This window comes from Astatotilapia calliptera, chromosome 23 (genome assembly GCF_900246225.1).
Source record: "Astatotilapia calliptera chromosome 23, fAstCal1.2, whole genome shotgun sequence".
Taxonomy (NCBI): domain Eukaryota; kingdom Metazoa; phylum Chordata; class Actinopteri; order Cichliformes; family Cichlidae; genus Astatotilapia; species Astatotilapia calliptera.
Genome location: NC_039323.1, coordinates 28,174,318 through 28,190,446, shown reverse-complemented (window position 1 = coordinate 28,190,446; position 16,129 = coordinate 28,174,318). Strand labels below are relative to the sequence as shown.

General features: G+C 40.0%; 1 protein-coding gene across 3 annotated transcripts in view; it reads left to right on the top strand.

Moving 5' to 3' along the window:
- The window catches only part of LOC113016384 (N-chimaerin), a 31,861-nt gene that overhangs the window by 9,094 nt on the left and 6,638 nt on the right, over positions 1–16,129 (top strand). For all 3 annotated transcript variants that reach the window (XM_026159184.1, XM_026159186.1, XM_026159185.1), the window contains exons 5-8: positions 6,933–6,964; positions 7,121–7,234; positions 10,778–10,904; positions 12,253–12,414. In XM_026159184.1, the coding sequence (XP_026014969.1) occupies positions 6,933–6,964; positions 7,121–7,234; positions 10,778–10,904; positions 12,253–12,414 (435 nt within the window). The remainder of the gene's footprint in view (positions 1–6,932; positions 6,965–7,120; positions 7,235–10,777; positions 10,905–12,252; positions 12,415–16,129) is intronic.

Here is a 16,129-nt window from a genome sequence, read left to right as displayed (position 1 = left end):
GTATCGTGCCATCTCTAGTAGATACACAAACATGGTGAAACAGAGCGCGGGCAGACCCATATCGTGATGTTGGGACAGTGTTTCCTACACATAGACTTTACTTGGGCAGGCCATCCATGTATATTAAAGCCCAGTACTTTGTGCTATCCATATCCCTTCCTGTCTTGTATTTTTCTGCTAGCGCTTTGACCGATTCGCTTTTGTGGAGCTCCTTGATGATTGTTTATCTGCGCCTCCTGAGTCTTTTGTCACATAGTCGTACTGTCTCAGACCCCAATATGCTGGTCTGCAGCTGGTTGCTGTAATCATTGTTTTGCAATAGTGACCTGCTGCAAGCTGAACAGTGCCACGACAGTAGACAGGTAAAGTTACAGTCCATGCCTCATACTTCATTTCATGCTTGCCCTCTGACCTGCTATCACAACAAATCTAGTCAAGTTCAGTGTATGCTACAGTGTGAGTGTTGGATATAGCTTGCTCTAGTTGTATTGGTGTTCTTCGTGCAGCTGATGCGATAGCACTTAACTGAAACAGGGTTCCGATAAATGACATACTACATGGGCTTAATTATGGGGCCAGGCTTTGGCTCTTAGGACACCTGGGGGGAATTTAGCAATGAGCTGGGCTGCAGTCCACTGGAAGCAGCTGAGCTCCAGCGTGACATCTTGTGGTTCTGCATGTATATAGCATGTGAAGCAGGTGATGAAGTCTACATGTGTACTTGTTGTACTTGCTCTTACTTCAGAAAACTGCTTCTTTCCATGCTTTGGTAAGAACCCGCTGTTCTGTTAAAAGTTTTAGAGCGTATGGGCATGTGTCATTATGGATTTTTCAAGTGAAATCTACTGAAATCGTGCAAAGGACTTCAGCTGTAAGTTTGAGACCCCTTTACCCTGAATCTCTAGCATCAGCATAGTTTCTGTTCTTGGTTTTAATGACAGTTGAGTGTGATAATAACCAACAACAGAAACCTTATTGGTGTAGATCAAGTCTGGAGTAAGCATGTTTGTCTCCTCAAAGAGACTGCTGACTCAGCTTGTACCAAGGCTGATTGTTTTTTCTGCTGCACTTCACCTCTCAGTTTTTTTCAGGGGCGACATTTGTCAAGCTGTCTTTAATCTAAAGTTGTCAGCCGGCACTATATCATGCTCTTATTATGTTTAGCTTTGGTATTATTAAGGCAATCTAACAGGATTTTTCACACTCTGTCCCTGCCGTACTCAAAGCTGTTCTGCTTCGTTAGCAGAGGAACAGGCATAACAGGATAGATGGGAGAGATCAGAAATTATGTTGTGCTAAAGGTCACACGCTACACTAATCCAGAGCTACACAAAGGACATGAAAAAACCTCTTAGCGTCGTGTTCCAGCTGATCCTCATCCTCTGAAAATGCAGGCTTGGTGCTTCACTTGTTAAAGTAGTAAGGAAATATCCAGTTATTCCCACAAACGAATTCACTTGTAACAGCTTTATTTAATTATTACAGCAAACTGAAGTGTGTTTATGTCTTAGTTAGTGGTGGAGTAGTTTATTGAGAAGAGGTTTTGTCCTAGCCCAGGGCACGCAGGTGGTTTGGCATGATGCTGATGTCCACTAAATGCCACGCAGCAGCACATCTGCTCAGCATGGGTTGGAGAAATCCAAGGGGGATTAATAAAGATGGATGGGGGGGTTGTACATCTGGTTTTTGCGTGTAAAGACAGTCATCTTAGGGTATGATGGGAGGATAGTAGGCTGTGTGTGTGTGTGTGTGTGTGTGTGTGTGTGCGCGTGCGTGCGTGCGTGCGTATGCAAAATGAGCAGCTGTTGTGTCTGATGCCCTGGCCTTGGTTTGGTAGTCACCGCTGACCTATTTGAAGCAAGCAGAACCCCCCCCCCACCAGCAGCCCCACTTTGTCTCCTGGGTGTGCAGCCGTATGTGATTTAATGATGCACCAATAAGCACTTATCTGCTGCTGGTACTTTTGGTACAATTTGTGGTGCATAACAGTGGTGCAAAGGAGACAAAGAGAGTGTGTGTGTCCTTTAGCTGGAGGACCGGAGGTTACGCTGTTTCACTGCTATGGCAATAACATTTTTTAAAGCAGTGCAATCAAACAATCAATTACACAATATTAAAGAAGCAAACACAGCCTGCAGTGCATTTAAGTGACTTGGTGTTGAAAACATTTGTAGGTTTATTGATTTGACTTTGCTTTAAAGGGCACAGAGGCAAGAGTAGTGCCATGAAAAACTCTGTTCTTGACCAGGTTTTTTTAGTGGATAAAACATAACAACACCTCTCTGAAGGAAAAAGGTCATATAATAATCACAAACATTTACTAGCCACATGTTTCTGAAATATAGTATCAGAAATTTAATATGTGGATAGGCTGAACAGTTCAAAGATTTTCAGTAAATCTGTGATCATGGTTTAAAATTTTCTGGCATGGTTTAGCGGATTCAGACTTTCTAGACAAGTTGGTTCACATAATAGTTTAAAATGTACTCATCTGTGCAATAACTGATATTTTAAACATTCAGTATTGATTTCATGTTAAAGCTGCTTTCCTGTTGATATTAACTGAAGGGTTAATTTAGCAGTTGTTTCAGATGACGATGATGTTTGGTCTTGTTGGTCTTTTATCACTTCTTTTCCATGAAGCATAGTTACTCTTGTTCTTTTTGCTCTTGTATTATTGTATTGCCAGTTACCTTCCTCACATTCTGAGTGTGAGGAAGGTAATTATTTTTGCCATAAATTAAAAATATTATAAGGTGATTTGACCACATAAATTGTGAAGAGAAATGTCATATTGGGACCATAAAGTATAATTTTACTGTAATATTTTATCTTTTCTTCCTTAAAGGTTATCTATTGTGGTAATTCCCATCTCCATATTTTTATTGTTGGAATCTTAAATTGGGCCTTGGTGACCTTCAATTCACATTTTTCAGAAATGAGCCGTTTTAACCCTTTAAAGCCGGTCAGAGCAGCACGAGCCGTTTTGCGTAACTATTTTTAAATACCTGTAGAACCGGAACCACGTAAGCTAGCGCAATAATTTTTTTTGCATATGAAACCAGAGGAGTTGTACTTACATCTTATGCTATCAGCTTGTCCTCGGTCACGGTTTCCTTCCACATATATCTTTGCAAAAACTCCATAAAAAGCACTTGCAGCAACAAAAACATAATATTCCAGAAACACGCTTTGCCGATCCGATCAGCTGTTTGTAACACTTCCTACGTCCATCAGCGCGAACTATCGCATGTCCTCCATTTCCTGCCCAAAACCGGAAGTGATGTCATTTTGCGGAAATGTAGTTTTTTACTATCAGGGCCTTATGAGCCTATACTGGTGTTTTTAAAAGTTATGTTTGACTTTATGACTTTCTGTGTCTTTTCTGGGATGCTTAGGACTCATATTGCACTGCTGGAAATAGTTTATTTTGATGCATATGCTGCTTTTTTTGCAAATTTGCATTATAATATTTATTTTCGTTTTTCCTGCAGTATATAAAAATTGGTGTATTTCAAAAATAAAACTATGAAGACACTCAAAATAAATTTCCTGTGGTGGGAAACTATTTTGTGAAAATTTTTTGTATTTACAGTTTTGAGGGATAAGCCTCTTAAATTTCTCTAAATAGAAATATATGTTAAAAAAACAAAAACGATTTTACATTTTTTTTGTACTTTATTGCACTTTTTTGCAATTTATATAATTACTATGCACTTAATGCAGACATATTATTAAAATTTGGGATATAATGGTTGTATTGATGTATATCAACTTGAAATGCTTCCAAAATTGGCCCTACAGCATGTAAAAATATAATATAAGCTCTGGCGGGCTTGGTTCTATGGTAGGTCTTAAAGGGTTAAGACCCTTCCTTCTCCCTTTTGGCCAGCTTTGTTCTGATTGGTTGCACCTTTTAAACAGAAGGTTGGTGGGTGTTACTTCTGTGCTCACAGGCAAATATGTGTGCCTGTGCTGACCATATTAGTCCCATCCCCTTTTTAGTGATACCACACAGATATCCAAGAGTAGAAAAGTGTATAGCAAAGTCTGAACCTTTGGCTCACAGAGTGGACTACATACAACTTGCAAATACATACCTTTAGCTGCATTTAGTGACATCATTACTACCTTGGTTCAGTTTGCCTATTAGCAGAAATACTCAAAATGTTCTGGTTAGATTTGCATGAAGAGTTTTAACAGAGGTGAGTCTTAGCCTAGCTCAAAGTAGAGCCGACCAATAAAGACTGATACTGACACCGACACCAATATTTAGTGAAAAGTCTGATATTTTGGCTGAATTTTTTTTTTTTAAGTTTCCTTTCAGGCACACACAACATATTTCCCTAACATTTGTTATTTATTTTTTATTTATTTTTGCCTGACTCTGTTCAGGGGCCTGTTCTTCGTACCTCGCTAAGTAAGTTAGCTGGATTAGATTGTTGACGATTTTGCGTGATCCTGGATCGTTCGGTTCCCCGAAGCTCATCCGGGACTTGCTGTCATAGCAACAGAGCCGTAAGCGTAAACCTGCTCGGGAGCAGGCTTACTTTATGTAAACAGGATTAGATCGCGGCCACGCAGGTATGTCCGCTTCATTTATACGAAAGCAACAGCGATATTCCACCACTGTTTCACCATAAATAAATAACATCAATGTAACTAAAGATAATGCAGCACTTGATCCTTTTATTGATGTCACACAGATACATACAGGTCATTTCCTAAAAAAGGGAAATGTACTATTAACATTCTATTACATGTATGTGATTATTACAGATGTAATTCATATTTCAGAGTAGTAATTGTAAATTACTTCGTGTAATCAAGATGAGAGACCACGGCTATAAAAGCGAAGGTGGATTTGGGAAGCCTGTCGCAGCCATGTCCTGTCCGTATACGCGAGCCACCCATTGCGGAAGGTGCAAGATTGATAAGGAGAGTCCTCAGAATTCAGCGTATATTGCGGGATAGACAGGATCCTTTAGCTCAGCGCGACAGTGTGCTCAGTGAGAGATATCGATATTCCCGTGAGGGTATTATTCACTTAACCAACTTGTTGACGAGGGGGTGCAGGACCACCACCTGTCTTTTTTTGCTCTGCCATTTTCTTGGTTGCTGTTATGAACAAACTAACAGAGTATTACAGGCCAGTATTACCTTGCCAAGAGACGAAAAGCAATCTAAGAGATAAATATTACCATTCTGTAGAATACTCCTGTATTCCACTTTTACTTGTTCCCATGTTCTTGTGGGTCCTGTTGTGGCTCTAATGTGAAAGGGGATATAATATAACATATTATAATATAATATAATGCCATATGATATTGGACAATATAGTGTCATATGATAGATCTACCCTACCGCCTACTGGTGTTGGCCAGAGGGGCCGATGGCGCGATATGGCAGCCTGGCTACAACCGTAGCTGCCTCCACCAGTGTGTGAATGTAGGAGTGAATGAATAGTGGTATCGTAAAGCGCTTTGGGTGTCTTGGAAAGCGCTATATAAATCCAATCCATTATTATTATTATTATTAAATTACCTACGAGTTTGATTTGTCAGCAACTTTCTGCCAGCCCTCTCTCCTTGCTTTTGCAGCCTTTGCAGTGTTCTCTTGCGTTTTAATTAAACTCTGAAACTCCTGAAATCCCTCACTCATGAGTTCTTGCTCTGCTGCCGGAAAATACCGAGCACGCCCCTTCGACATTTTCGCCGACCAATCAGCGGGTTGCCGATCAATGTTTCTACTATCGATGCGTAGCCCCTTTTACGACACCCAGTGATGTCACATTCCTGCGTCCAGCTGTACTAATCGTCAACAGCAGGTGTGTTCGGGGAACCGGATTAGCGAGCTCACGGTTAGCGCGATGGTTTGGTCTTGGATGTGTCATTTGATCTTGGATGTAGTAAGCGACGTACGAAGAACAGGGCCCTGATCAGCTAGTTTTTGTGTTTGTGGTGTTCCAAACATGTCGGTAAGTTGTAGAGTGCCCTCTGGTGAGCAAGCATGCAGTATCTTTATTTAGCTTTTTTCATTGGCCTCTGTAAATGCTGGTACCGACATATATTCAGATCCACTATTTTTTTTTTTAATTTCATGTGTTTGCTTCCACGCCCTGTCTGACACATTGTGAAAAAAATCTTTCCATTTCCCTCTGTGCCCTTTTATTTCATCATTTCATTCAAAAACTTTGAAAAGACTGAAGATAAGCTTCTTTTTGCTTCTTTCCCCCCCAAGCTTGCACTCAACAGTATGTCCATTGCATGCATGGTTTACTGACAGGCCTCAGAGCAGATCTGGACGCTGTCCAGAGGTGCACGTGCATGGCAGACAGCAGAGATCGCATGTCTCCTCTCTCCTCAACAGCTAGACTAATTCTGCCCCCCCTCGGGATTTTACCAACTTGACCACTTTTGCATTAGAGTCAGTAGGCATTTAGTTTGTGCTCCAATTTCTTCTAAAAATAAAAACTTGTTTCCATCGTGACTCCATGTACAAGTGCTCGATTTCCATTCCCTGATTGCTCCTTATCTACATCTTATGGTGTTTGAGACACCCCCCCCCCCCCCCCCCCCCCCCCCACACACACACACACAGACAGACATAGGGCATTTAACTTATTATTTACCATTGTTTGTTAGGCCCTTGCTGATTTATTGGCTCAACAGCAGTTTTGCTGAGAATAACACGATGCTCTGCTTTTTATCTGACTCATGCAATTTTCTTGATGCCCACACACTCACAAACTCTCACTCATACACACACACAGCTGAGTGTTAAGTGAGGCTTACATTCAAATGCTGAAAATGTTACATGCTCTTTGAGCAAGAGCACACAACTTGTGTAGTGTTAAAGCATTTTACACACTGTATTGTGAGGTTATTTTAATTTTTTGTTTATTTAACAATCACCATTTCTCTCCCCTACAGGTGGAAAACCGACCTAAATACTATGGCAGAGAGTAAGTTGGCTTTCTCTGTAGTAGTAGATTGTGTTAAGCACTTTGTGTCATTACATTATAAACAATGAGGATTATTTTCAATTGGTATGTGGATTTTTCTTCATTAGATTCTTCAGTTTATCAAATAAGCTTACATTTAGCTATTTTTGCATCCAGGTTCCATGGGATGATCTCAAGAGAAGAGGCTGACCAGTTACTGAGTCAGGCAGAGGGCAGCTACCTCATCAGAGAGAGTCAGAGGCAGCCAGGCACTTACACACTGGCTCTAAGGTATGCTAGTTTGGGGAGACAGAACAAACATGAGCTTATTGGCAACACTAGATTTTTCAAAAAAACCGAGAAGAGCATTCTGGAGTAAGAGCATTGTCTTTAAGTGATGACGGGATGGATCCTGCTACTGGGCCCAAACTACTATGCGTTTAATAAGGCTGTTGTGTTTTTAACATGTTTTAATGCTTTGCATCTTGTTTTATTTAATCTACAAGCACCTAAAACAGTCAGTGATCACTGTCAGCCTCTTTCGGTTTTTATTACCGCTAATTTTAAAGCTCAGTTTTTAAAACCTTGTGATGTAACTACAGCCCAGGCAATGCAGCAGTATATTAATGACTAACCTTGTATTATGGATGGATTTTCTCACTTGTTCTCCTGACTGAAGTTTGGTCCTTTTACAACATCCTGCCATGCAATTGCATTTGTCCCTAACCATCGGGAACCCTCACATTAACTTCTATTGAGTGGAAAAAAGTTAGCGTTTGTCCTCCAGCTTCACTGTTTATATTATGCTAACATAGGTGTGTCGGTAGCGATTACGTAGCACATCATTAGCTAACACATACCAGCTATCCCAATTTCAGTAACCCTGCAAAAGTCACTGCTGTTTAGTTTTCTGTCTCCATTTATGTTGGAAGTGATAGCAGAGCTGTAAGTTTTACCTTTTCTCTCAGTCAGAACATGCTATATTATATTTAGATGGAAACTAGCAAGCTAACTCCCTGGTAACTTCTAACTCCGTTAAGTCACACTGATCATTTTATTACAGATGAAAGAATTTAGACAGTTTTCAACTCTCAGTGATGGTGCAGTGAGCGCTTGACTTTGGGACCTGCAGCGTAGTTTGGGCCCAGACATAGCTAATGACATCAGACTTAAATACTGGATGGAATGGGAGCATGAAGGGAAAACCTTCAAATCAAGGACAAACAGTATCTCACATTCTTGATTTTTAGTTCACAAACACTTGTTGTAATGACTAACTACTCCTGACATTTTGGAGATGTTAGCTCTTTATACAGTAAAGTTACAGTGGGATACAAATAATATCAGGCTGATCCTGCCATGATTTGTTCCCCCGGTTCAAATCACAGACAAACAGGATCCCACAGCTGTTTATGTGTTTAAACCCATTTTGCACAGAGAGGCATTTTTTGAAAAATGTACTGATAGCAATGTTGAATATTATTACACAGTAAAAAAAAAAAAAAAAAAAAAAAACTACAGGTAAAATAATCACACCGTGACGCCTCTGCCTTTCTAAATGGAGGGACAGTAACTGTGTGTGTATATGTAAGCGTGTAAAACCTGAAGATAATCAGATTAACAGTATTTTGTTTCTATCTGCCATTCTGCAATTCATCTCATGTGAACAATAACGTGGCGCACAGCGCGACGTGAAAAACATTTTTCTTGTAAAGCAAAGGGGGGGCTAGCAAAAAGAGTTTGGGAACTACTGCACTAATATATAATATATATTAGTGCTGTCAAACAAGTAAAATGTTTAATCTAATTCGCCACAGGGTTACTGTGGATTCATTTTGATTAATCATGATTAAATATCATTCATTTTTATTCAATATTAATCACATTTCATTTTGCATGATAAAAACAGACCCCAGAAAAATGGGAAAATATATGCACTTAACATGTTTATTGAACATCTTAAACATTCATGTTAACAAAAAACTCTGTAAACATTTATCCACTCTCTCTGTCACTCTTGGAGAGGCACTTCAAGTCCTTGAAACGAGGAACCAAAGCTATGTAAAGCGCTTGTTCTCAACGATATTAATAGGTCTGCAGTTTGTTGCAATCCACTTGGCAATTGTGTCAGTCAGTATTTCTGAGGTAGACTTACTCAGTCCCCGATGCTCCGTGAGTGGTTTGTCGCAAGCTGGGTGACGCGTTAGCCAAGGTCCTAGCAGCATCCCCGACTAACGTATGCTTCGTGTCAATGTGATATTTTAAGCTGGAAGTGCTTCGGTGAAAAGAAAATTCCTTCTTGCACAATGTGCAGAATACTTTATGTCGGTCGACTGTTCCGTCTTATTTTTTTTAATACTCAAATTTCCTGTTGAGAGGATTGGATAATAGAAGAGAATGGATGGATGGAGTATAAATTGAACCATAAAGGAGATATTTTATGGTTTATGGTTTAATTTTATGGACTGCATGTGAGCACAGTTCTGTTGGTTGAAAAAAAAACCCTCTCTGTACGCAGATATGCAAAGGGACACAATTGCAGTGCGATACATAAATCATAGCTCTAGTACCAACCAGAATCTCTACATGATCAAATTTACTGAAAGGAAAAGCTGTAACCTCAAAACTTCCATCATTTGACTGCCTTAGCTCTGTGTTTATATAAAGTTTAGCTACTAGCTATTAGCCATCTGCAGTTCTACAATATTTATAGCTATCAGATATCCATGATAGAACTAGAGTATTATGATCAAATATTTACATTTTGATATATGTTGTGACAGTGTTTTCAAGGCCTTTCCCCCTTATCGGCCCTATTCCCATCTCAAAGCATAGTGTAAACTATATTGATACAGTATCCAGTGCCAGAGTGAGAAGAAATACAGACACAGAATATGATATTAACTACCAAGGCTACACCTTTCTGTCTGTACAAGCACACATTTGTGTGACAGTGCATGCTGCTTTTTAAAGCTTGTCTAATTGTGTTCAGGTGCTGTAAGGTGTGAGGATTTATCTCTGCAGTCAACCTTTAAACAGCTCAGAGGAGCTCAACTTTACGTGCACATGTTTCCTCACAGCAAGGCTTGTGAAAGAGTGAGAGTAAGCCTCTTAACAGTAAGGCTTGTTTCTTGTTTTCTGTCAGTTTACCCGGCTGCCCACACTTCGCTGTTAGTTTTACTTGACTGTGAGCTATCATTTTCTCAGAGTAGGTGTCACACTTTTAAATGGGTGCATGGCTTAATTTGAATTTAGTTTTGGGTCAGTTCGGTCTATTCATAGCTGTGTCATTTTTTTTTTTTCCACCTGCGCAACTGTTCTCAGTCATTTACTGTCCCTCCTTACCCCTGTGGTTATAATTACCTTCCATAAATACCCTTTCATAAACTTGAGTCCCAGTCTGAGTGGTAGAAAAAAGAAAGGTTGGATTTTGGGTTAATGATTTAACAGTGCTGCTTTAATCTCATTGTGATCCGCTGAGGAAGAAATAACAGCACACGTGTGGTGGCCCAGTTCAAAGTCTGTGTGTCGATTAGAGTTTGTGCCACTCTTTTCTGGCTCCGTGTTAGCGGAAAGCAAAGCTACAGGATTTTAAATTGGAGAGAGTAACGACATGTTTTGCAGATAACCTCAGTTTTTGACCCTCGACTTACAAAGACTGGCAGATACAAGGTTATTGCTATTTTATAGGCCCTCTCTTATCAAAATTTGTCAAGGTTTGAGTCAGACCCTGAGGATGCATTAATTGAAAAAAAATTCAAGGAAAAGATTTAACATAAATTTTGACTTTCAAAATACCGAATAACAAAATTTGCTCATTTCTTTTATCTGCAGGTTTGGGAACCAGACAAGAAACTTCCGTCTCTACCATGACGGGAAACACTTTGTTGGGGAAAAAAGGTTTGAGTCCATCCATGACCTCGTCACAGATGGCCTCATCACACTCTATATCGAGACAAAGGTGCGTTTTTGCATTGATCTGTCCTTCCTCCTGCTTTCCTTATTTATAGCAGTCCTGTTCAGCAGAGAGACATAAAAGCCTGTGATGCCTCAGTATGAATTATGGATGGGTATTTGTCAGAATGGCAACATTTCTCAAAAAAGTTTTACTGTCTTTGACAGGTGTAAATCCATCAGTTTGAGACATATTTAATCACTTTCATGATCATGTGAACACTTAAATTCCTTAAAAAGTCACAAAGACAGAAGGAAAATTGAAATGCCTTGATGCATGCTCAGTCATCCTGGTAAAGAAATCCCAGAAAGCTGACTCTGTTCATCTGGATGTATTGTGAGTGGGAAAAACGCGTCATTATTCATTCAACTGTCTTATTCAGTCTCAACTGAACAACCTTGACCAACCCAACCTTATAAATGGTATATTTGCATAATGACCCAAATTAGCAACTAGTAAACACTGACTAACAATGGGCCGTCAGATCAGTTTTATGATCATTGATACATTGATATGCAGATTGTAATGACGATCACATTGACAGTTAAATCAAACAACCTCTAGCTAAGCAGATGGCACAGTCCAGAAGAGCTGTCTCATTCGGCCACGAGTCTCCAGTCTGTTTCCAACTAGAGACCAGTGGCCAGTCTTTCAGTGATGAAGTTGTACACATCCTGGACAGGGAGAAACGTTAGTCACACCTACTCTGAATCAAGGAGGGGGCCTATAAGTATATCTTTCATCATTTTAAAATGCTGTGATTGCAGCCATTCCCCAACTCTCTGTGAATGGAACTCATGGTCATTGATCAGTGATCATGAGAATTTGCATATCAACGATCATGAAACTGATCTGATGAGCCATTGTTAGTTAGTAGCGCTAGTTTCAGTCATTGCGCAAATGTACTTTTTATAGGGTTGAGGAAACCTGCAGTCAGCATGAAGGAATCACTTAGAGAGAAAATTCTACGTCCAGATGAGCAGAATTCAAATCTCTTTCAGAAGACAGAAGTCCCATTATTTATTATTTGCTTATTTCAACTATAAAAAAAGTGTCTCAGGACACAAAACATGGATAATGAAGAACATTATTAGTTATAGTTGTGGGCCAGCTAAAGAAAAATTAACAGTAAAAATGTAAGGTTTTAGGGGACACAGAAACACTGAACTTCCCATAGACTACCTAAACATAAGTTGGAAGAAGTCTATAAATCTAAAAACGGGGCCAAATCTATAGGTAAGAGGCAAGATTTTATTCCCTGGAAGCCAAAAAAATTCTCTCCTGCCTTCAGAGATACAAAGACAAGGCAACAGTTTCCCAGATTGAATTTACAGGGATTTAATTCTCTTCTCAGGCAGCAGAGTACATCGCTAAGATGACCATAAACCCTATCTACGAGCATGTGGGATACACCACTCTGAACCAGGAGCCCACCCTGAAAAAACACCTCCCTCACAGCCAGGAGGAACCTGACGGACCGACTCCAGCCAAAGATGACCACAACACAGAGGAAAGGGTGAGGACAATCAGTGATCTAGATATCGTATATCCTATGAGCGTGATGTCATTTATCTGCTGTAAGATGCACCAAGTTTGACTTCGTAATTATTGTTCAGACTTGTCCAAAACCTTTGAATAGATCATTCAGAGGATCTATACTTTAGAGCTTTAGAGGGTGAATAATAAGAATGATAAACCTTAATCTGTAATCACAATGAATACAAGTCAATATTTTCTGGGCTTATCACTTCCTACAAGAAATGTCGAAATGTGGGTTTTTAAGAAGGATCTTGTGTAGACACTCTGGAAGATGCTTCTTAAAAACATGTTCCTGGCAACTGACCTGAAGGCCTTGGCGGGGGATTGAATAAGAAATGTTGGCTGAAGTTTACAGTCACTGAGATGAGTCCTAGTTTTTTTTCATTTTAATCAGAGGAGTGGCAAAGGATGAGGACATTGGAGTCTACACTGTGAAGTCCAGACATGTGGGATAATTAAAAATGGAAAAAAAAGAAATGTATATATTTTGGTTATTTGCTGGCTTAGTAGCATAATGTATACATTACTGTATGTACCCTATCTCCTCGTTAACGGGTCGTCCAATCTGAACTAAACTTTTCACAAGCATGGTCATACATGCAGTGATTATCATTTATTCACCAAAATTTGTATTTGTGACAGAATTTCGTTTCACTCACCTCTAAATACTGAATTAAGACTTTTGAAAAGTATCACAGACTTTGGTTTCAGATAACACGACTTAATTAATTACTGTTAATTACACTAAAGCGCTGCATTAATGTAAATCTGTTACTTTAGGCTGGTCCAAGCAATGCAACAATCCTCTAGTACATGGATGTCAAACATAGGGCACAGTGGGCAAATTCGGCCCTGCAAAAGAATTCAATCTGACCTGCCTGACAGCTTTGGAAAATGTGAAGGAAAGCATAAATTTTGGGTGTGTAAATGTATTTTAATAAGTTGTACAGGTTTTTCCTGTTGATAAAGACCTTTTCAGATGTCTGTATGAATCCCATCACCTCTTTATCAGGTTCGGCCAATGTGCAGTGTTAGGTTCTCCATTTGTGTCCGTTTCAAGTTGCATGTTCAGCGTACGTCACCTGAACACAAGATAATGGTCGCCAAAATTTGTATCTGCAACAGAATTTTGTTCAAGACTTTGAAAAAGTGCAGCAGACCATTGATAGGGCGTGTTTTTCCTAGCTATTTAACCATTTTTGGTAACAGTGTATACAACATGGTAATAAAAAGTTCTACATTTCTGTTTCAGTTTAACAAGTGATAGTTTAGTTCATACTGGATTTATACTGTGAGCAGTATGAGGTATTATGTAATTTCTTAAAGTCTCTGAACCTTACCTGTGTTACTAGAGGTTATAACATTCATAATGCCTAATGTGAGCGTATATACCACCAAAACGTATAAATGATAAACACATATATCTAAAAAGATTAGGTCTTTAAATGTTAAGAGACCACGTAGAGAATTCAAATGAGCAGAGGAAAGTTGGTGTAAATGCAGCAGCAGGATAGAAGGATGAGAGTTGAGGAACATGGAGAAAGAAGGTGAAGAAAAAGAAGAAGGAGGCGGAGGATGGATGCAGAGGAGAGATGGCCTCCAGCCAAGGGCTCTGCAGTAAAATTACATAACAGCGGTTTGCCTGCAGAAACCTGCTATGTCCCAAAAGCTACGAAGTATACAGGAATCAAGTTTGTTGTCGGCTCATTAATTTTCGTTCAGATGTGAATTAATTAGTGTTAAAGCAGGAACTGAGGGGAAACTTTTTTCCTGTCGGTCGAGGTTTTTTTCTCTTTCTTTTTTTTTCTTTCTTTTTTTTTTTAAATAGGAAGATGCGAGGTTTCTTGGTCATCTTGCTAATGACTGAGCAACTTCTAATGCAAATTTCAGTTCTGCAACTGTGAGTTTGTGCTGATGAGTGCATGCAGCTGCATTCAGGCTTATACTACAAAACCCCCAAGACCCCTGCATACACACACAAACACATACACACAATAATATAATCCAGTTTCCACACACACACACAAACACCCACAGTGCAGTATGTTTATCTGCTAAACCACTGCTCAGCATCATGAGGCCTTATGTGACCTGCAGTGCATGACCACCTGCACTGCACCTCATACATCACTGTGTGTGTGTGTGTGTGTGTGTGTGTGTGTGTGTGTGTGTGTGTGTGTGTGTGTGTGTGTGTGTGTGTGTGTGTGTGTGTGTTTGTGATGGGGGTAGTCCTGTGTACGTGTGTGCCTTCATAATTGGGTGGATTTGCAGACAAAGCAGTACGCCAGTGACATTGAGACCAGAGGCAGCTCACTGTGGGAACAACAAACACGAGAAGGAAATTCGTATTTTTTTTCATGCAGCTAATCACCTTTAGTTACGGGGGTTAAACTCTGTTTTACTGTGCCTTTGAGGGCGATTCAGACGTGCGTTTTTAAACATTAATTGTTAAAGCCTTGTTATCAGATTGAAATCACTGGACGGTGAGGTGAAATGTGGCGGAAAAATAAGATTGCACTTTTTGGTCTACCTGAGAAAATGATAGAAAAACTCAGTAATATCCGGTGACTTTTAGCTCTGCAGATTTTATCTACAGCTGTTATGGTTCTTCCTTTTCTGTCTTTTTTTTTTTTTTGCCCTTTTTGCGTCTGACTGTGATCAAAGTGCTCTTTTGTGCGCCAACCTGCACCCCGCTGCATTCAGCACAGTGACAACAGTCATTAAATATCCATGATCAGTCATACATATTCACTGTGTTGTGTGTATAAGCTGAGAATTAATGAAGTTGGATGTGCGGCAGCTTGTTTTAATTGGATATGTGATGAAAAAATCCACACGTTTCTTTGGTTATATCTATCTGTGGGACCATAGAAAACACACAGCTTGTAAATCTTACATATTCTTTGCCCAAAAACAAGTCGAAAAAGAGAAAACATCCCCCTTCCCAGAGGCAGTACTTGACAAGGGACGTCTTCTAAAGTGCACTTAAGTCCAGACTAAACTGCTCTTATATAATGTTCCTTATGTGGCATGAGACAATGGATGCAACCCAAGAGCAACACGAGGACACAAGGTTTGTGTTTATCTGTTACCGCCGGGTGTATAAGGCAGATACAGCAGCTCCTAGTTGTCATAAATACTGGAAGCTTTTAGTGGAAAAGCATCCAGCTGCTGCAGGTGGAATGACAAAGGAAAACGGGGGGAAACAAAGAGGAAGAAAAAAATGTGAAGGAATGAATGAAACAACATATTGTTTCTCAGCTCGTTCTCCCTCCTTTTCGCCGTCTCTCCTGGGACCATCGAGGTGGCAGAATTGGTGACGAACAACAAGAAAATGCAGCATCCTGATTGGCTCCTTCCCCTCTCATTGTGACCTGTTAAATTCATCCATTGCTGCACCGTAGCTCAGCTTACTCCCCCCACCTTCCTCCTCCTCTTCTGGCTCTCTCCGCCTCCCTCCCTCCCAAGCGCTGTTTCTGCCTGGTGTAGAGGATGGGGAAAGCGGATTAACACACACACACACACACACATATATACAGAGCCATGTGGGTTGACGCGTTCACCTACACGAGAGCGAGACACAGGAATTCTGTCGCATCAGGATTTCACAAACACCTTCCAAGGAGTGGAGATTTATTGAGTTTTATTCACTGAAGTTTTCAGGACAGATTTCTTGTTGCCTGCCTGGCTTT